This window comes from Hypomesus nipponensis, chromosome 13 (genome assembly GCF_054491055.1).
Source record: "Hypomesus nipponensis isolate SF chromosome 13, ASM5449105v1, whole genome shotgun sequence".
Taxonomy (NCBI): Eukaryota; Metazoa; Chordata; class Actinopteri; order Osmeriformes; family Osmeridae; genus Hypomesus; species Hypomesus nipponensis.
Genome location: NC_140373.1, coordinates 10735620 through 10757658, shown reverse-complemented (window position 1 = coordinate 10757658; position 22039 = coordinate 10735620). Strand labels below are relative to the sequence as shown.

Genomic DNA, 22039 nt, shown 5'->3' with positions numbered 1-22039 from the left:
GCAGATTAAACCGTGACACACAAATTGACAGGAAAAGTTATGACATACTTCCGGGTTATTTCTTCAGAATAAAGATGTTTTAACTATTTGAAAAACAGTCTGTTTGCATTCGTGAAAGTGGTCTAATACGTGTTCTAATGAATGAACAATGAATGCCTTGCAAATCCTATCGTCTTTCATGCTGCACATCCTATAGATCACAAATTCAATAGTTTCCTCTTTAAATTGCTTCCTACATGCATCCACCGCAATGATCACGTCAGTGCCATTGTACAGCACGGTGAACAACTGAGGTGATGTTTTAATACTGCAAAGTATTGTCTTCCGAGTGTGAGACGAATGTCGAATATGAAACTAACTTCACCTCGCTCTCTTAACATACTGGCTGATAAATGTAATAACCTAAATGTCTAACTCAAGTTACTTCCGTTTGATCATTTTTAGGTGCTTTTATTTTGAAAATGTAGAAAACAAGCATGTCAGATGTAACTACCGAGTTTGGAGTCTGAAGTTGGGAATGCAGTTTTGGTTTGCGCCTACAAGGCACGTCAAAGCAAAGGTGAGCCTAGTCTACTGACCTGCCATATACACTGACATGTGGGTTGCAGAGCCATTTGTGACTACTGAAATTTGGCAACTATAGCGCTATGTATCAGACATGGTTTAGCGAGCTAGACACGGACACCCATGGGGTGCTACAAGCTATCTAGATAGCAAGTTGTGTGCATGTCGTTTCTTAATGAATAACGCTAATGCAGAAATACAGCAATATTATCATTCACTTTGCTGTATGCGCAGCAATTATACAGTCCAAATGAATCACTTTAAACTGTATTTTGGTGATTGCTTTCCTAAATCCCCAGATTCATTTTCCAGAAGTCTCCGTCGTCAATGCCCTAACTTCGTTAGCCATGTCAGAGGATTTGTTACAGCGAGTCAGGGACCTGGAGGCAGAGGTCCAGAGACTGAAAGCACAGCTTGGAGAGAAGGATATGCCTGCAAATGAGATGGAGGGCACAACCAAATCCAGTCTGGTTGAGAGGGTAAACCACCCTGATACTACTGGGGGCACGAAGAAGGGAAAGAAAAAGAGGCAAGAAAGACCATTTGACTTTTCCACACATCCTCGACGCCATGTTGCCCTACGCTTGGCTTACCTTGGCTGGTCCTATCAGGGCTTTGCTGTCCAGGAAAATACAGACAACACAGTCGAAGCCAGGCTGTTTGAGGCTTTTCTTAAGACCAAGTTGATCCAAGATCGCCAGAGTTCCAACTATCACCGGTGTGGACGCACTGACAAGGGGGTCAGCGCCTTTTCTCAGGTCAGTTTTGACACTGCTGTTATTCAAAACAGATATTCAAATATAGAAGCAGTAATCGCCCCTGATTTGTCTTTCCACGCCATCTTCAAATACTTGAATTTGGATTTTCACTATGTTGGAGCATGTAAACGGTGGACCAATTATAAGACATTCACGTACATCCTTCCACATTTGTGTTTTTTCTCAAGGTCATATCTATAGATTTGCGATCCAATCAGTTTTGTGGAGGCTTTGGGGTGACCCTCCCAGCTAATGTTGGAACTGGTGCTAAGATCAAAGAAGATGCAGTGGAACTCCCTTATGTAAAGATGCTGAACAGAGTCCTTCCTCAAGACATCAGAATCCTTGACTGGGCACCTGTTGCGGTGGAATTCAGTGCACGCTTTGACTGTCGATCAAGAACTTACCGGTACTACTTTCCCTGCGGAGCTCTGAATGTGTTGTTGATGTCAGAGGCAGCCAAACGGTGAGTTTATGTACTCTGAACTCTGCCACATAACTGAAAAACAGGGCGCTGCTTTGAATTCTCAACACTCTGTAATGTATAAATCAGTCCATATTTTGAGCTTTACTGTGAGAGTAACTGTTTAACTGAATCTCTCCCCTTACCCCACAGCTATGAGGGTACCCATGACTTCCGCAACATCTGCAAGATGGATGTTGGTAACGGAGTCCTGCAGTTCCAAAGGACCATCCTGTCTGCAACTATCCAGCCTGTACAGCCACACAGTGTGTCCAGCACTGGGTCACATGACCTCTATGTGTTTGAGGTTAAAGGGCTGGCCTTTCTCTATCACCAGGTGTGGCAATATACCATTTTTGACCGTAGAATCTTGATGGTTTGAGTTTTGGCGCTTACAATGTAAGGGCACTAGAAATCAAATTTGAATACCACACACTGAACAGTAAGTTCAAGTGGAACTAACTGTGACAATTTCAGCCTCATCCCACCTTTTCAATTTAACTCCTTCTTGTGATGTGTCAGAAAACCTCGGAAAGGCACTCATACCTTAGCCTGGCTCTGCCCTCCTACGTACGTCAGCTCAATTTGGATTTTGCTTCTGTACTAGGTCTGGGAGTTTGGCTTTGAAGTCGGTTTTCAGAAACACATTTTTTGTAGGTCCAATCAGCGATTTATCACCAAATAATCCTGTGTCAGAATCAAGACCAGGATTGATTAGTTTAGCCATCTGTGAGTATTAACCATAAGGTTTAAAACGCCTAAAAAATTAGGAGTTATGTGTTAAGTTACACTTTGTGACAGACAAGTTAGCTTTTTGAATCAAAGAGGTTTTGATAGAATGTGGCTGTGAAACAGCCTGCATAGGTGAATGAGAAGTGGCTTTAAACTTAGGTGGTGAATTGTTCTCCAACAGGTGCGTTGTATGATGGCTATCCTGCTCCTCATTGGACAAAAGTTGGAAACCCCAGATATAATAGATCAACTCATGGATGTTGACAACAATCCCAGGAAACCACAGTACAGGTCAGTCTAACAGACAATAACAAATTCAACAGAATATACAGGGAAGTTGCTAGAAATGTTTTCTATAAAAAAATCTGCGTGGACATCACAGTTACATTTGCTATTAATATAAAATGTCACAACGGCATTCCTGTCGTAACGATGTACTGCAGTTATGAATGATCCCTACCTGCTACTCCTCCAGCATGGCAGTGGACTTCCCCCTTGTGCTGTATGACTGCCATTTTGAGGGTCTGAGCTGGCTTCGTGAGGCTGAAGAGGTGAGCCATACCTTGGGGACTTTGCAGCATCACTGGACACAGAGTGCCGTTAAGACCCAAGTCCTCTATGGGATGGTCCAAGGCCTTGGACACGCAGGTGAGGAAGTCAGAAGGGTTGACTCACTGTGTCACTAGTAGTAGCCACTCATCAAAATGGATTGGAGGGTAACTTGCTTTCTGTACCCACATGCCTGGAATACATCTCAAGGATCTGCAATCCTTCTGCTACACTCGCATTGGGTACAAATCTGTAATGGCTTTTGACCTCTCATGTCCTCTCATTTTGTCTCCATCCACAGGGGGCATTTCATCTACCCATTGCTGGCTGATGGAGGGGACTAGACAGAAGAATTACAAACCTTTACTAGAACGTCCATGCTGCGAGAGCTTAGAGTCCAGGATAGAACATTTTGTTAAACGAGGCAGGCTTGAACGCGAGGAAGGGGAAAATGGAGGTGAACTGGTGCACAGGGGCAAAAGGTCAAAGCTTTCCCACAACTCCCCTCATATGTCAGTTGTCAAGGACGTGTCATCCAATTGTGACACTAATGACAAACAGGATTAATTTCAAGGGAAATTAGACATTGCCTTAATTACTATCCTTGCTTTTGTGTTATAGGGCATTTTGTTTTGAATAAAAAAAAAACATTTTTAGATCTCATTTTGAACTTTCTCTTTATTTTAATCTGACAGGGGAATATTTTAAGATGTTCTTATGGAATCAGTACGTCCATATGATATTCAACGAGTAACGCATTTAAACTATTTGTGGAACGTTATTCCATCTCAAAGGTCTGCCGGAAGGTTGTTCTTGATGCACTTGTCAGTTCTTAGCTAGCTAGTTTTTCTAGCTAAATGACAATAACATAACGTATTTGGATGTGCAATTTGACTGCACTGTGTTAGTCACTTAACTATATATGCATAATGTTTGTGACTTAGATAACATTGGCTTTGCTTTGTACTTTTCGCAAATATCTGGGATCAATTTCTAATTGCAACGTTAGGCTTGCTACTGGCCCGCTAGCTTTCCCACAGACAGTAGTTGTGATCTTTCTTGGGTCAGATCTAGTCGACTGAACTTAATTGACTGAACCAAACAAAGGTATTGGATGACGTGCATATATTCCATTAACTAACTTGCTAGTTTAAGTTCATGTTTTTGTATGAATGACGATGACAGCATGTTTCTGTTTATGTATTGTTATTGTTGAAAGTACAGTACTAGCAAGGCTAGGTAGTCAGCCTTCGCCTAAAGCTGCTGTACATTGCTACGCCATCAGCGTGCTAATGTCATGTGGCTAATGTCATATAGCCAATAAATGTGTAACTAATGTTAGTGTAAAATGTTTTGTCAGTTAAGGTAATACATCAGCTGCATGCTTCATCTGTTGCTGTGTGCGTGGAGTAGGGGGAGTGGCGTATAAAACAATAACACTGAAATCACATATTACGGATCTTACGTTGACATATACTACTCTATTTACAGGAATAAATTGCCGATACAAAAATCTAAAATATATATTCAAATTCAAAACCGGTTAAGCCCAGAAGGATATGTAGGCTAGTATATACAATTAAACCAATCTGTTATGCAGATGAGCACTGGTATTGCAGCTTACAATTTGGTATTGGAATTGGTTTTGACTGTAAATAACAAACAAAATAAATGAACGAAAATTAAGGGCAAATCAAGTCCACACTGACCAACTGTGTTCTGTGACTAGAATGTTTCTTGTGGGACTTACTGGAGGAATCGCCTCAGGCAAGAGCACTGTGTCTTCCATCCTGCGAGAGCTTGGCTGCCCCATCATTGATGCTGATGTGGTGGCTAGAAAAGGTGGGTCTCCAGGACCTGGGTTTGACCTGGGCCGGTCAACAATGGTCTGCTCTATTTATCATTATCTTTCTCCCTTGATTTCCTTCTCTTTAACAGCATACTGGTGACGTATACTTTCAACATGAGGTGTATTTTATTTGTTTAGTTTATTGCTATTTTTATTATCATTATGATTTGGTCCTACTCCAAAATACAATCCCTGGTTTGCGACGGACAGAACTCTTCTTCCACACTAGTATCCTAAAACACTAATAAGTAATCCAAACCGAGAATAAATAAGTCCTAACCTATGAGTTACTATACTCACCAATAATATGTGTGATATAAGAATGAGAAAAAAATGATATGGTACTGCATCCAACTTTATTTCTATTTCTATTGCAGTGGTGGAGCCCCACAGTCCGGCCTTTTGCAAGATAGTACGGCATTTTGGCTCAGAGATCCTGCTAGAGAATGGGGAGATTGACAGGCAGAAGCTGGGCCAGCTCATCTTCGCAAGTGAAGAAAAGCGCCGACTGCTTAATTCCATCACCCACCCTGAAATCCACAAAGCTATGCTGAAACAGATCCTCTTCTACTTCCTCAGAGGTTAGAGACTCTCGGTTACGGGGTCAATCCTTTGGGTCCAGTTCTGCATAGAATAGCTTACTGTTGCCTATTGATGTGCTGTTGGCTTGTTATTTTCATCAGAAAAAAATAGTCTGTTCCCCTTTGGCATGTCAGTTGGTCTGTGTCTTTTTAATACTGTCCTCTATTTTCTGTCCTAGTATATCACATATATGTATGTTCAACATTAAGCAACATACTGGTGTAACCCCCAGTAAAGCATTACTATTCACACTAATTCTTCATATGTGAACTGTTTCCCTCTGTTATAATTTGAGAACATACATTACAGTTTCAGCACTGTCTTTGGTTTACACGCCTACACACTTACTTTCATATCAGCACAGTGTAGGAACACTTCAATTCACAGTTGTTAGAAGTAAATCAAATCAAACGTTTTTGATATTGCACTATTTATATAGTGCGTTTCATTAGAATATATATTAAATGTTTTTAGCCACTTTAAGACAAGTCTGTCTGTGAATCCATTGGCCTCCGTTTCCAGGGTTAAATCTCAAGAATAACTGTAGTAAGAATAACTGAAACACTTTCCTGAAAATAATACTGAAATCCCTTTAACACTGCTTTTAACTCGACCAAAAGTGAAAAGTGATGGTAGACTATTTTCGAGTGCAGTCCTTCTTTTCCCTCCAGGGTATCGCTACGTGGTGCTAGACGTGCCCCTGCTCTTTGAGACACGGCGACTAACACGCTTCCTCAACCACACTGTGGTTGTGTACTGGTAAAGGCTCTGACCCGCATACATTTATCACCATCTACGTATAAAATTCCAGCTGCTTGTCTGTTTTGCAGCTGTATTATTAGCTTTTTTTTTTTTTTTCTGTATGCCTGTCTGTGATTTTGATTGTTGAGATATGCCTCAACAAGTTAAAGGCAAACAAAAAACATAGTGTGCGAGGGTGGAATAGATTACCCATCCTGCACCACCCCTATAATCACCTCTCTGAAGTGTAATTAGACAAACCGTTTATTCCTAGACGGTTATTTTTAACGTTTCCTAGAAAAAAGCGTTCTGCTCCCTTCGTCTGTTCCTCTCCAGCGACCCCGCCACTCAGCTCTCCCGCCTGATGCATAGGGACGGGCTGACCCAGGAGCAGGCTGAGCAGCGCATCGCCGCCCAGATGCCCCTCAACGAGAAGCGCGGCCTGGCTAATCACGTCATCGAGAACTCGGGCAGCCGTGAGGACACCCACAGACAGGTCCTGCGGCTGCACACAAAGCTGGAGGACTCCATGGAGTTCCTGCTGGTCAGGGTCATTGCCATAGCAGCCACCGCCGGCTTCGGTGGATTTCTTCTCTATGCCACTAAGTTGTTGATTTCATAACACATGCAGGAGGGACACTAGGATGTTTGGGGGTTTGAGTAAATCGAAGATTGATATCATAGCACCACAGGTCAGCTACAATAAGAGTGTGGTTAGAAGTCCTCTGGTTAATATGTTCATAATTTTTGATGCTACAAATTTGACGCTGGCAATTTGCACTGACAGCGTGGTCTACCATTGTCTACCAATGTTTAGATCCCCACTTTGGTTAAAAAACAGTTGAGAATATATACCAACAGCTTTCTATGCAGTCAAAGCTAGCAAATAACAATAGTAAAAAATCGACTTCACTGTAATATTTTGTACAACAAAAAGAGTACTTTGTATCCTTATTTTACAGTGAATTGAAGGGGATATATCTGCTTACTACTTGTTGTAATTCACTTTAATTCACTTTTCAATGAAGAGAAAGACTTAGCACTTAGAGAATGTTCATACATGAATGTGTTTTGTTCTGCTGATACTGAGTGTGTGAGGATTTTCCCCAAATCACTAAACATGGTTTGTATGATTGGAATGAAGAAGAATAGGACAAATCTGATGTGTGTTGTGCACGATCATGTTAGAATTAGAATTTAAATATATTTTATTATACTCTAGCTAACAGATACATTTGGAAGAATTCATGAATGTATTGACGTCAAAGCAAACAAATATATTATTAGTATTTTAAAATGCAAAAAGTATCGCAATTATATTTACAAAAAAAGAAAAACACTGCTATGGTGTTAAATCATTTTGTTGGTTAGATGGAACTGTACTATTCATAATACAGTCAGAATTTGTAATTTTGGTAGAATATCTAAAGACTAAATATCTACCCTTTTATTCATGTTTTAGATTTGGTGGATTTTGCCACTGTTGAATCTAGTAAAGAAACGTATTTGACAGTCCACTTTAAACAAACAAGCAATGCTTATTTACACAAAAGTTACCTTACATGCTGTCAGAATGTTGATGTGAAGATTTTGAACATGCCACTGTGTCTTTTCTTACACTTGAAGATGTTTTCTGTAAATAATAAAACAGTAGTTTTTTAAAGGTCTGTACATGAGGAAAACGGTTTACTTGTTAGATCAGCTGCTATTTCACTTGTCATCCAACACAATTGCAATATGTCACATGGAACACTAACTTTTTTTATTAAAATAATTACACCCTACACTACATGTTTTTGTTTGTATTACCAACACAAATCAGCCTTCCAATACTGTATGTTGCGACTTTCGACGTTTTTTCTAATCAAATCACATGAGAAATCTTTTATGGAGGAACCATCTCCAGATTTTTAATGCCATTTCCCGGCTGTGATTGACTTTTGAGACACAGCCTTGTGAGAGTGCCCTCCTTATTGCATGATCTTGCTAGCCCTTGTCATTTTGTGTGGGAGTTCTTTGGCAGGATTCAGGCTGGCGGGAGTGGCACCAGAGAACAACTGCACCGTGCCGCTGTTCTCCTGGGCACGCGGACCTGGGGTGGCCTGCTTGGCTCTGTCCAATGTAGCTGCTGGTATGAGTTCCTCTTTTATCAAGAAACTGCAGAATTAATGTGGAGTGAAGGGGGCCAGAGGGCAGTTAACGAACGCTGGCTACTCACAGTCGCACACATGCATAATGCACAATGTTTTCTCACATTCACACCCACACTGACACACGAAATCACCTCTGAGCTGTTCACTGGTCGCTGCCACGGGAGGAACTGTTTATTCTTAATGATTTTTTTTCTGCTCGAACCAGAGGGCATTCTACTGACAGTACTGACCAGCCAGCTGGTTAGAGGAGATTCCAAGTGTCTCTTTCAATCTGTTTCTGTAACAGTAACTTGATATGCTCAACGTTGAGACTGAGAAGGATGCATGGATTATAAAGTGTGAACCTGTTAGAAGTCAAGGGAAATAAAAGTATTTGTTTTAGTATAATTAGCCAGATTTTCTCTGCATCTCCACTCCCCGCCCCCTCCCCCCCCCCCCTGCCCCCCTGCTCTCCCCCTGTAAACTTCCTGGAAGGAGTGACACCCAAGCAGACACATTACCCAGACACCCATACTGTACATAGAGGGCCACACACACTAGCATGCACACACACACACACACACACACACACAGCCAGGCTGTTCCAGAGTAAACCAGATAATTGTCTCCTAGCAGGGGGCAAGGAGTTACATAGTCACAGCAGCTTGTTCTGAAAGTGTAGCCTATGGGCAGCACAGTGCACAGACTTGTAGTCTCCTGTCCAAGTGGTTTCTCATCCGTCTGCTTCCCGCTGTACTCAGAGGAGGTAACGCTGTTAGGAATAACAAAGACAGACGGTAGCATAAACCTCACGTTTCTGGAATTAATTGCAAGTAAAGGTTATAAAAAGGAGCCAGTACGATTAAGTTCATATTTTGCACTTTGGATTCGGGGGTAAATAATGTACGCAGCCTTTTCACATTTTTATAATAATGGGCACCTGCGATACAACAAATGAACTACGGAAGCAACCTCTACTAGAAACCCGAGTTGTCTTTTTAAGGCTTCTGTTATGTAACCCTAAGGAAAGGAGGTTGGAGGGGTGAAAGGCAGTGTGTGGAGGCCCTTTGTCAGACCGCATACACAAGACTATGCAGAGGTGAAAAGACAGCCAACATGGCAGACAGTCCCACTGGATGACTCAACCTGTCTTTGCCTGTTAGCTTGGGATCAGTCAGCTGTATGTACGCGCGCGCGTGTGTGTGTCTGTCTGTTTTTATTGAGTCACAGACACACTGGAGAGATGCTAGACCATGTATGATGGTGAGATGTGTGGGATGTTTGTTATTCAAGCATGTATCTATCAAGTTGTGCATGTGTCAGGTGGGAGGCGTGGGATTGAGATAAAGGAGGAATGTGCGTGCTCCTGTTTCTGTGGATGTTTGTACGTGCATGCGTGCACGTGTGTGCACATGCATGCTCCTCTGTGCACCCAGCTGTGGATACGAGTTTGAGCAGGAGGAGGATGGACTGTATCTGTACCTGTGTGAGGTTGAAGCAGGGAGAAAAAGAGAGAGAGTTGAAGACGTCTGCATTTAACAGTGATTCCTCCTCCCCTAGTGAGCTAAGTAGGGATTCTGAAGATAGCATCACACAAAAGGGGTTATTAACATGGCAACAGAACGGTTTCAAGCCCAGCACCCAGTTGCCTTCTGGAAACGAAGCCCCACTAACACTTCAGGGTCTGGCTGATACTGATAAGACTCAAAGCTTGACTTGTTTGCCGCTGTAAATGTCAACTCCAACCATTCCCATCCAAAGACAAGGAGTGGGTGGGAATGAACAAATGTCTGTTTCGTATCCAACGAGTGTAGTTCCATGTAAAAGGAGATTACCTGCATTCAATGAGGGAATTACATTTAATCATCCTAATCTCGCATGGATTATGGAAGGAGATTCTCCAACAATAACAATTTCATCTTTTTAACCATGACTACATGGAAAAAGCAACTCAACAATTAACCAATTTTGGCAAGCCGATTGGTCTGGACCAGGTGGCAATTTAGATACACTTTAAAACAGTAAATAAAAGTCAAAAGTTTAACCACCGCAAACATGATTTGTTTAATTAATAAATTAAACAATGGCCCCGGACAGACTTTAGGGAGGTTAAGCTATGTTACAGACCAAAATCACTAAGAGCTCAGGGGAAGATTTTTGCTGTGTAATCAACAATAGCCTGTCAGAATTAAATACCCTCCTTTTTGGCGAGGGGAGACCAAGATGGTGCCCGCCAAGGGAATTACATTTGTCTGCTCTCTCCTCTCTCTTAGGCATATTAGTCAGACTTGGTCACAGTGTTGCAAAGACTTTGCAGCAACTGCTAAGGCTGTTGGTAACCTTGCTAATTACTGTACTGGGCCAGCAAGAAGACACTGCAGTGTTATGATTACGTACAACATTCTATTACTGTTAGACCTGCCAGTGGACTGTTGTATTGATAATCTATGACATGTATAGTGTGTGTGTGCATGTGTGAAGTAGCTGGACATATTCGTTCTCTGACAATAGCCCACAGTTTGGAGTAGAGGGATCAGCAAAGTTCTGCAGGCAGTCATAAAAGTACAGATGTTGCCAGCTTGCCACCAATGTTCAGCTACAATGCTTTCAGGGATAAAAGCTACTCTGGCAGACCCGGGGCATTTGCCTTTGACATCGTGACATAAAGTCTTTAATTTGACGATGTGCTCATATGCCCCGTGAGAAGATAGAGGTCTCTGCAGTCTTGGGTCCCCCGATGGGTCATGTGACCTCTCCAATGGAAAAAAAAACTCGGTCCTAATTGTGTCCAGAGGAATTTTGCTGTCTTTAGACTGAGGATGCAGCTTGGAGCTGGAGGCTTCTCAGCCTCTCTCTTCATACTGCAGTATGTGTGTAGTATACAAACAGAGCATACTAAAACTCTCTAAGAATTTGTTTTTGCATTCAGACTTGAATGGAGATTTCTTACGATTTTTTTAGTTTTAGTATTAGAAAGAGTAAAGTGACAATGATTCAAAGGATGAAACTCTGAGTACATTAAACAAGTGCTCATCATAATAGCTAGATAAGTGAAATAGTGCACATCCCTTTGAATGGATGTGGCAAACAACACTTGATATACTGTACCTATGGTGTGCGTTTACTCACTGTCAAGTTATAGAACCCAAAGTGCCCATGCAACAACACCAAAGATTAGAGTTTACAACTGGAGCCTTTAGGCAGCTCCCGTCTTCAACTATTATTTCCGAAGTTGCATCACTGTCTAATTTACCATCTCAGATAACATAAATGAGGATCTAAGTTGTGCCATAATGCTTGTTAACCACTGTCCCTCCCTCTGTCTCGCTCCTTGCATCTCAACACGTATTCTCCACAGCTATTAAGAGCAAAAAACACCCTCCCCTTTGATTGTGAGAAGCAATTATCTCTGTAGTCATTTGGCATTTAACACAGCTGTGAGGCTCCCTCTCTCCTCTCTCCATTTCCTAGTTTGATTGCCCCTCGCTGTGCTTTCTTATCATCCCCCTCCTGAGTGAATGCCAACCACAGAGGTCGAGCGACGAGACCGTCCCACGAACCGATAAGTCAGACCACATGAATGAAAGGAGTGACATTAACTCGGCCACATGAGAGGAATAGCTAACAAATGAAAATCCAATCAGATTTATTGCCAAAGTCATGGACAATTAAAGCACGAATTATAAAAACAAACAGTAATGCCCCTTGATGCTTGCTACCATCTATTGGTTGTTCATTTACTGACATCAACATAGTTGAGATGCACAACACTGATGAAAATAAACATACATGCATGGGCCAATCACAATCTTTTGAGATGGATCGCTTGCACATCAATTTGGTTCACTCACTTGTGACAACATCTTAGTACGTCAATATCTTGATGGCTATAGTTTCAATATACACTGAACAAGTAACATACAAACAAACATTGCTTTCATGGTGTTCCACATTAAATATTCAATATACAAGGTTATACACTAATAATGAGCCAAATACTATGGCATGTAACAACATTTTGAATTCATCAGACAACAAAGAATTAACAGGCTCGGATTCAAATCAAGTCTTTCTTTCCAAGTGATAAAAACAACATAATTGGCACTACATTGGCAAAGCAAAAAACTGTGGCAAGAGTTCTTGAAGCACATCACCTTATTGGAAAACGGCCAAGGTTGAAATATTATGTACACTGTAGAGTAGCATCTGGCAGGTATACAATGCAGTCATAAGTGACCTCCGTCATAACTTTCAAAAACATTTACTTCTTTACACTTTGCAATGTCATGTCAGCCAACATATGGTATAAGTATTACACCATCCTTCTTAAGTGAATCCCTGATTCATCACAAAGACAATATGCAGACCCATTCCCAAATGCAGTTATGGAAGAAAAATAACACTGGCTTGAGGTAGGAGGTTGCCTTTAACCACAGATCTAGGACCAGTTACCTAATCTTATCCATGAAGTGGTTTGAAATAAATCTGACCCTGTATCAGTGCTTAGGGGCAACATCTACCTGTCCCATGATGGCGACAACTGAGAGACAGGAAGTGAATGCCCTCCAGCCCTGACCCTTGACCCCCACATCCTCCTGTCTTCAGTCAGCGAAGAGGATGAACCCTGAGAAGGTGCTGTATTTGTTGCTGTTGCCCCCATGGGCCTTGCCCCCGTCCAGTTTGATGAACACCTCATCTCCGGCGTCCAAATGCAGGATGACACTGTTGCTGGCGTAGTCATAACTCTGGTCCTGGTCTTGGGCAATGGCGCTGGCCCTGACCTGGAAAAAAAGAGATGAGCGATAAGGTTGTGGGGTGGGGGAGTAGGTGATGGGTGTGTGTGGGGGGGTGGGGTGGTGGTGGTGAGACACAAAAAGCCACAACCAATTCTGTTACGTTGATATTCACAACGTAAAACAACATTTTTAGACCCTTAAAAGGAAAGTATCCAAATAATAAGAATACAATCAGACATGGCTACAGTTTTAAAAGCATGATGCGTTCAGTAAGCAATTTGAAACTTAAGCACTAATATAATCATTCAGTTTTCTTCCATTCTTATGACCACAGCCACACATTTGCGGGGCATTTTTAGTTGTTGGCATAAACAATTTTTGGGGGGTTGTGGACTGAACATGTAGTAGAAAAACAAGGATATTTGTGTAAAACTGTCCCCTATGGCAAATCCCATGATTTTCTTCCATGGTGAATAATGCCTATGACTCAAGTGAAGACGTAAGACTGAGTCAGGCCGCTGTATTGGAGTTGCCCCCTCTGCTTTAATCCTGTTTCCTTACAGTCAGACGTCTCAAGGTTGAACTTAGGAAATCTCCATCAGACACGAAGGAGAACGTGTCAAAGTAGTCTAATTAGTTCAAATCACAGCCAGGCTAAATCCAGAGCTGGGAGCCGCCTTAACTGCTTTCACACATTTGAGACTACAAAAGTGACACTTTGACTGGAAGGGAGCTTGAACCAGCCAGAGAGGCACCAAAAGAAGTCTGGGCTAATGCAATATTTAGGCTTCCAAGTTTTAAGAAGTCCCGCATTGTAACTTCACAGGACTCAAAGAAAGCTGTTATTTGCCCTCAAGCCAGAGTCTTAGGGTGTCATCAAAGTGAGAAGCAAAATGGCGGCATGGGATTTTAATTAGTGCCGGGTGAGTAAGAAAGTAAAATGTCACATGGCCTGGGGGTCTAAGGGGGCTGTTGTCAGGATGATTGGATGATGATGGATGATGATGGATGGTGATGGATGTGAGAGGGATGCGAGGGATGCCTCAGCGTCCCCTGCCTCTGTGGTTGTCTACTGCCTTTGAGCCCAACGCTGTGACTGAAATTGTAGTAGGCTGATAGCCTACCTTACATGTGACTTACAAGAGACATTGTGTGCACAATGGTTAGTTGACTATAATGTCAGGTGATAATCATACAGGTTACATACAGCAGACTGTCTTAAAGTCACAAGGTCTGTGAGTACAGTAGCCGACTCAGGAGCACTCGTGGAGGAAGATGAGAACCCCACTGGCTGGAAATCAAAGGTTGCAAATATCATAAGACACGGGTCATATCCTGACAGCACGTGAAGCCGATTATGGTTCATTTCAAAGAGCACCTGCTCTGAACTGAACTGTGCTTGGGGGGGGGTTCTCTGATGTGTGTGGAGCTGAGATAGTAGCGCTCTGTTGATATTCACTTCATGGTGACTAGTGAGTTTCATCCATGTGTAAACACATCGAGACGCGAGAGTTGGCAGCTTGCCGCTGTGCACTGTCATTGCATGCAACTGTAACGGAGTTCCGGGCAAGCTCGGAATCATGACATGGATGGTTTCGTTCACGACCCGATGAATGTGAAACGTGTCACTATTCCACAATATTATACAGTACTTGTCAAATGCTTTGATTGTTTTCAATAGGAGTTTCAGGGTGAAGGTCACTTCTAATATGGGTAATCATATTAGTTAATTGGTTTTTGAAATTAGGTTGAGGGAAAGGCCACTGAGCATGATTTCCACTCATAACCTGAATTCAAATTAGGCAACCTCTTGAATTGATTGAAAGGAAAGGAAATTGATCCACAAACCAGAATGTAGAGATACCAGACTCGTGACCTAATATAATAGCTTGTGTCAGAAGTTTTCTACGGCACTCACTAAAGGTTAATAGATTCAATTCGAATATGTCATGTCTGTTGTCTGGCTCCGTAAGTACATTGTTGTGAAAAACAAAAGTTAAAAAAATGATATACATTGACAATGCTCGATAACAAATTTCATGCAATTTAACGCAAGTATAAAACGTGTGCATTGTAGTGCACATATCACCCACCAGGCCGTTCTTTATCAGGTCCGCCCACATGCTGGTGCCATCTCCTCCTCGCATTAGCACATTGTAGATGAAAAAGTAGGTGCCAGGGATCTTGCACGTGAACTTGCCCGTCGAGCCCACAAAGTTATCCCCCAGATTAGTGACCACGTCGTCGAAGCGCAGGATGTCATAGCCTTCCTGCGGGTTACGCAGTCCGGCAAAAAACGCCACCCGAGGCGTGTTGCTGTAAGTGGCCGCACTGATGGCCCCCTTGCCCCCTAGACCGAGTATCCCTGTCCTGACCGCGTCCCCTGGCGGGCCCTTTGGTCCAGGTGGCCCTGGCTCTCCAGGTGGTCCTGGGGGTCCTGGTTTGCCCGGTAGTCCTGGCTTCCCCTGCGGCCCATTGGCTCCATAGGTAGGCAACGGAGGTCCGATGCTGTGGTCGCCGAGGGCGTTGTTGTCTGCCTTCTCAGCCTGGAGGTCTGTGGTGGCCGTGGCAGTTCCTGCACCTGTGCCGGTCCCCGTGCCTGTGTCCAGAAAGGGGTCGCAGACCATACGGCAGGTGCCCAACATCTCATAGTGGCTGGCATCCGCAACGCCAGTCCCCACGGAGCTGACCAACACCGGAATGAGGACCACAAGGATCAGGACCAGCATGACCCCCACGGCGGCCGCCACCAGGGTCTTCCTCCCAATGCTCAGCCGGGGAAGGGGCTGTGCTGCCAGCGTGGAGCTCTCCGGGGCGGAAATGGTGACTGCTGGGAGTGGGTGGCTGCAATGTCCACCTGTGATCAGGAGACACGCGAGAGGAGCCTGGAGAGACGCGGGGAGAGAGAGAGCGGGCGCTGTGTGATGGAGTGAGTGGGTGCAGGGCTTGTTTGTATGTGTGTGTGTGTGTGTGGAAGTGGAAGACGAGCAAAGAGGGAGGAAAGGCGGGTAAGACAGTGATCAGAAGGAGAGAGAGAGGGGGTGGGTGAGTGGTGGAGTGAGCAAGAGAGAGAGAGAAAAAAGGAAGTATGCAAGAGAAGAGAGAAGGGCTAACATGCGCTCGCACTAGTGCCTCACTCGAATGCATATGACTCAGGAATGGGGGTAAAGCAAGAAAAAGAGAGAGAGAGAGGAGAGACGGGGAGGGAGAGAAATAAACAGATAAAGAGAGAGAGAGAGAGAGAGAGAGAGAGAGAGAGAGAGAGAGAGAGAGAGAGAGAGAGAGAGAGAGAGAGAGAGAGAGAGAGAGAGGGGGCGAGAGTGAGAGAGGGGGGAGATATTTGAAATTCAATCATCAAAGGAGCCAATCAAGCAGGGTAAAGTGACCCTTCACTGTTCAAATGATATCATTCAAACTGATGGGGTGTCAGGGACATACCGCATTTCAAATGATGTAAACATTTTTGTAGCTATTTGATTTCTTTAGTCTCACCTTCTTGCAATGATATGCAATTTTCTATAAAGATTTTATTTTTCTCAGGTTTTGCTCTATTACGTCTACTACATTAAAATCAAAGAATGACTCTCCACAGTAGATAGGATGGATACTGAAGAATGAGTTTAAAGTCACTGCTGGAATTGGAGTCATTCTGGTTTACTAGTCTCAAGGATCAGGTGACGAGTGCTTGCTTCATTTTAGATTTAGATTAAAATGATGATCTAAATCTACAGTACAAGAGTACATTTCTTTTTTGAGTACGGGTGCAAGTAAATACCTATCTCTTATTCAGTACTTACATAATCAATATGATTCAATAAATACTATCCACTCATATTAATTACAATAAAAAACTGGGCAGTCTAATAAAGTGTTACCACATTTTGGTGAAGTCAAGGTCAAGGGCTGCATGTTATTTTGCACATTGGGGTGAGACTATACTGGAGCAATGCCAGAGATCAGTGGTCTGTCTCATAGCTGCAACCTTCTGGAACCTTCAATGCTGTCCAAACCCCAACCCTCAGTATAACTAGCCAGTACACTGGTGTGTCCTGTACAGATTTTGATTGTAATACAATGCTCTGTATTAAAACTGCCTCTCTCTGAAGGTTTTTAAAGCCTTAGTATCGCCTTTGTATCTGCATTAGTACAGCTTTGTAAAAATACCATTTCATTTAGCCATTGCATGTTTTATATTCCAATGAAAAGGAAACTGGCCTAAATCAATTCGAAATAATTTTCAACTACTATGAAACATATCTTTAATATAGATGTAGTGGAGAACATAAGGTATCTGTAGGATAAGAGAAAGGGAGCACAATACCATCAACTGGAGGGAGGGAGGGAGGGAGGGAGGGAGGGAGGGAGGGAGGGAGGGAGGGAGGGAGGGAGGGAGGGAGGGAGGGAGGGAGGGAGGGAGGGAGGGAGGGAGGGAGGGAAGGAGGGAGGGAGGGAGGGAAGGAGGGAGGGTCCTGCTAGAGGGGAGGAGAGAGATAATGAGAATACACAGGCAAGAAAGGGGATGAGACTGGAAACAGATTTGTTTGTTGCATAATAGAACAAGGAGATTTAGTCTCAGAAGACTCCCTTTTTAGGTTGTTGTATCAAACCACCCTTCAATCATCTGGGAGTCATCTGGGAGGTGGCTGAGCAGTTAGGGCATCGGGCTAGTGAAGGTTGCCAGTTCGATTCCTGGCCGGGGCACATGACGTTGTGTCCTTGGGCAAGGCACTTCACCCTACTTGCCTCGGGGAGAATGTCCCTGTACTTACTGTAAGTCGCTCTGGATAAGAGCGTCTTCTAAAATGTAAAAAACAAAGAAGAGGAGAAGAGCATATATACTATACTAAGTAACGACAGCAAAGTAACAATCTACAGAGGAAACAAACTAAAGAAGATGTCTTTACACCCTGCATGTTCTTGTCAATGTGAGGGAACTTAAAGACAAATGTGGGATGACCAGTGAGAGAGAGAGAGAGAGAGAGATAGAGAGAGAGAGAGAGAGAGAGAGAGAGAGAGAGAGAGAGAGAGAGAGAGAGAGAGAGTGAGTGAGTGAGTGAGTGAGTGAGTGAGTGAGTGAGTGAGTGAGTGAGTGAGAGTGATTGATAAATAGGCCTGAGAGGGGCAAGAGAGGGCAGACCAACTTAAAGAGGAAACAAGATAAATGCCAATGTCCAAAGGAGGAAAGGCTTGGGAAAGAAGTTTTGTGCAAATAGACAAAGAAAAGCCTAACTGAACCTTCTGGAGGCCTCCCAAAAGGGGAAAGTGAATTCTAAAGTGATAGCATACTAAAGATCCTGTTAAAACAATATACATCTCAAATGCATCAAAAAGACAAAAAGACACACAACCACTGAAACATCAGTAAAAATCCAAATACACAACCAACTCAAAATGCTGTCATCTCATGTTACACGTCTTTGATTAGACATATCTCTCACTTCTCTTAGCTGTGTAAGTAAAGAAACAGTGACTTGGTTTCTGCAGCTCCGGGACCAAAAAGCAAGGTTGTGTCAACCGCTGGAGGGAGTTTGAGACCCAGCAAGGAGCTAGCGCTGGTTGACTCAACACAGTGGCCTGACGAGACGCGTGGGAGTGGAGAGGAGGATTCCAGAAGGATAACGTAGTCCCTAGGCAAAGGACATCCCCCTCAAAACCTTTAACACCACACCCCACCCCACCCACATACAATCAAGATGGGTTTATATCCTGCATGCTTACGCCTATGTGAGATTATTCTTTTGGATGTTTAGGGCAGTTGGGCAGTGAAAGACAGCTGTCTGATTGTCAGGTTTACAGTTGAGTAAGAGGCAGATTGCTATTGTGGTCATTCAAGAGAACAGCACAGGGAGACAGTCAGTCTGTTGAAGTGACTTACTTTAGAAAATGTTACATTCCACAGAGTATCCTAACAGGGTGCTAAACTGATTATTTCCTGTGTCGCAAATCGTTGATCTGAAAACAACGTGAACAGGGACCAGCTAAATCAGGACTGTTGGTAAAAACGTTGAATTATGGGTGGATACTACCACTGTCTCCAAAGTACACACACCACACTCTGTTAGGTGTGTTTGATTTCTATTATGTGGTGACACCATACACTTTTCTTCTCTCATAACAGTTCCTTTATTTGGAGCACATTAGATGAATGAAGGCTGGTTCATTTCCCACCCTCAAGGGAAGCTGCAGTGACCACAACCTATCTTGACAAAACACGTTTTTGTTTTGTTAGGCAATGGACAAATATGCAACTAGGTTTTCAGGTTTATCCCCTGGTAACCACTGCAATACACTAGATTCATCAGTGTCTGTGGTTGGGTGCAGTATTTTTCCACTTTATTGCACAACTTATGTGTCTCACATTTTGGTAATTTATACTTGCTTAAAAGGTTTTGCCTCTTCCTTCTGCAACTACCTGAAACTATGAATTTGTAAAACATACAACACGTATTTGGAGGGAAGCTCTTTATAAATTACAGTACAAAATCCGTATGCATACTCAAATCAAACCAATAAGCTGTTATTGATGTAATTGTTTATCCTTCAGCAAATTAAATAAAGAAATGTACTGTTGTTTATGTGTATATGTGTTTTATGTGTTGGTTTTTCAGGGAAAGTACATAAAAATAGACAATTTCTGACAATTGCTACAATTTATGTAAAATGTATGAATTATATTTAACTAACAGTAATCTTTACTTCTGTAGTAACCTTTTAAAATGCATTCGAGATAGAATTCTGTATCGATGTGGGCTTTTAAAATCTCAAAAGTCTGCTGAAGCACACCTATAGGTGTGTTCTATAAGTGTGGGTGTGACTGAAGATTTGACAAGTTGGTCTCGCCTGTGGATATTTTCAGAGGACTGCATTATCTCAGAGACATTTCTGGCAAGGTAAGTCTCTTCTAGATGTTTTAGCGATTGTTATATGACATGTTGGATTGTTGCAGTGGCTTAACCACCATATGTTAGAACAGTGTGTTGGACATTGTGAGACAATTTAACAATACATATGTGGTAAAGTATATTACTGCAAGTAATGTGCACTGATGTACAGATCTAAAGATAAAATGCTCAAGCTGAACGGCACAAACCAACATTAATAATGTAGTTGATACTTAATATATTATGTATCTTTGTGTGATTGTCACCTGTTCTGTAATTACTATAATTACAACATTATGTACAGTATTTGCTACTTTTACCAGACTGATAGACAGCATAGATCAGTATTGTGGTCAATTCCTTTATCTTGACCTTACCATTTGGTTGATACATGTGTGTGTGTGTCCACAGTAGCTACATACACCAACTGCTACCATCATGCCTGAAACTGCAGAGTCCCATTCTGCTACTTTAACCACCAACCGCAACTGCACCATTGAGATCACTAATGTTAGCTCCAGCTACTGTCTGGTGAACCCTAAGTAAGAGCTAATTTCTGTGTAATATATGGCTATGATGCTTACGTTAAGGACAGACATACCTATTTTACAGTTATGATTCAATAAAATCTCTGTTATTATTCTCTTTCACTAGCTTCAGTGAATGTAAGTGTTGTTAATGTGTTTGCCACTTTTCCTTCTCTTTCTGTCATTCCTCTCTCTCTCTCTCTCTCTCTCTCTCTCTCTCTCTCTCTCTCTCTCTCTCTCTCTCACACACACACACACGCACGCACACACACACACACACGCACACACACACACACACACACGCACACTCACACACCCACACACACCCACACACACGCACACACGCACACACACACGCACACACACACACACACACGCACACCCACACACCCACACACACACACACACACACACGCACACAGGGTCTACATGTCCAGTGGCTACACCTATAACCCCCCTCAGCCCACCGTTCGGACCATGAAGACCGAGGTCTGCTCCTTCACCAAGGACGACGACACAGCAACCGGCGCCGTGGGCGTGCTCACCTACGAGCTCTTCGACATGCGCACCCGCGGCTGCAACGAGCTGGTGGCCGTCATGTTCTCGGTGCCCTATGATTACAACGTCTACAAGAACTGGCTGGGGCTGGGCTTCTTTGAGCACACTCGCGCCTGTGATGAGAAACTCTACAAACACATGTACTATGAGAAAGACTTCACCAACTTCCAGCGTCACGAGGCCGTTGGCTCGGGCGTGCACTATGCAGGGAGGGTGGTGGACATGAGGGCAACCATGTCCAACATAGGCAAGGCTATCATTAAGCTGGAGCTGTACGACAAGATGGGTAGATAGGTGAATGGTGTGAGAAACAAGATGTCACAGAAGTCATCATTATTTTAAACAAAGAAGATATTGCTAAACAGACCTACAGGGTTGCCTAGACGTTTTGTCCTGCTAGATTGTCAAATGCATTGCACTTTGCTTTGTTCTGTTCAAATTCTGTGTATTACAAATAAAAACTTGGTGGAACGAACATATGCCTCTGTGTTCTTTTTCTTTGTGTTCTTGTGTTTTGACAAATACAGTAAATCAAGTCCAAAATACACAAACAAGCTGCATAGGTTCCAATTACTTCACAAACTGTAGAAATCCTGCACAAACCAGAAGTATTTGCAGCATTTAAAGCTATTCATGAAGAACAGAAAACAAATTATTCCCTTATGTTGTATACACACAAGTATATCATATTTATCTCAGTTCATGACATGTGTTGCAAATTTACCTATGTATATGTGTACTTATAAAATCATATATTTTTACAGCATGTCTTGCTTAAATTTTTTTTGAGACTAATAATAATCAAACAAAGCCTTCATCTCTGGAGTTTAAGTTTGTGTGTAATGGCCATCCATTCTCAATGTATCTGTTATTACGTGAGGTTTCTCACACACAAACTTTTAGGTGTGGTGTGTACGTTGATGCAAAAGAAACAAATGTCCTACCTGCACGACAGGTATGTACTTAC

At 42.7% G+C, this 22039-nt stretch overlaps 4 protein-coding genes across 10 annotated transcripts; 3 read left to right on the top strand and 1 right to left on the bottom strand.

Annotated features, from left to right (window-relative positions):
• The first annotated feature begins 3 nt into the window (after positions 1-3).
• Positions 4-3729, top strand: pus3 (pseudouridylate synthase 3). 2 transcript variants are annotated; one of them, XM_084671154.1, is made up of 8 exons: positions 4-293; positions 445-559; positions 864-1322; positions 1511-1788; positions 1939-2122; positions 2699-2808; positions 2993-3165; positions 3368-3729. In XM_084671154.1, the coding sequence occupies exons 1-8, from the start codon at positions 142-144 to the stop codon at positions 3631-3633; spliced, it is 1737 nt and encodes a 578-aa protein (XP_084527280.1). In that variant the 5' UTR covers positions 4-141; the 3' UTR covers positions 3634-3729. The 2 variants fall into 2 exon arrangements, with proteins under 2 accessions (XP_084527280.1, XP_084527281.1); XM_084671155.1 differs by having other exon boundaries at positions 195-559.
• Positions 3730-3861: 132 nt separating this feature from the next.
• Positions 3862-7905, top strand: dcakd (dephospho-CoA kinase domain containing). The gene is made up of 5 exons (XM_084671156.1): positions 3862-4173; positions 4796-4908; positions 5293-5496; positions 6169-6256; positions 6575-7905. Exons 2-5 carry the CDS (start codon positions 4797-4799, stop codon positions 6858-6860), a joined length of 690 nt encoding a protein of 229 aa, XP_084527282.1. The 5' UTR covers positions 3862-4173; position 4796; the 3' UTR covers positions 6861-7905.
• A 5066-nt stretch (positions 7906-12971) lies between these two features.
• LOC146260006 (C1q-related factor-like) lies at positions 12972-15853 on the bottom strand. Of its 5 annotated transcripts, none has more exons than XM_084670162.1 (3): positions 15688-15853; positions 15200-15639; positions 12972-13151 (listed from the first exon to the last, which is right to left on the bottom strand). In XM_084670162.1, exons 1-3 carry the CDS (start codon positions 15833-15835, stop codon positions 12972-12974), a joined length of 768 nt encoding a protein of 255 aa, XP_084526288.1. In that variant the 5' UTR covers positions 15836-15853. The 5 variants fall into 5 exon arrangements, with proteins under 5 accessions (XP_084526288.1, XP_084526286.1, XP_084526284.1 ...); XM_084670160.1 differs by having other exon boundaries at positions 15200-15585; positions 15688-15840; XM_084670158.1 differs by having other exon boundaries at positions 15694-15840.
• Positions 15854-19945: 4092 nt separating this feature from the next.
• On the top strand, positions 19946-21547 carry LOC146260005 (DELTA-actitoxin-Aeq1c-like). 2 transcript variants are annotated; one of them, XM_084670438.1, is made up of 3 exons: positions 19946-19996; positions 20399-20529; positions 20937-21547. In XM_084670438.1, exons 2-3 carry the CDS (start codon positions 20426-20428, stop codon positions 21364-21366), a joined length of 534 nt encoding a protein of 177 aa, XP_084526564.1. In that variant the 5' UTR covers positions 19946-19996; positions 20399-20425; the 3' UTR covers positions 21367-21547. The 2 variants fall into 2 exon arrangements, with proteins under 2 accessions (XP_084526564.1, XP_084526565.1); XM_084670439.1 differs by having other exon boundaries at positions 19974-19996; positions 20402-20529.
• The last annotated feature ends 492 nt before the right edge of the window (positions 21548-22039 follow it).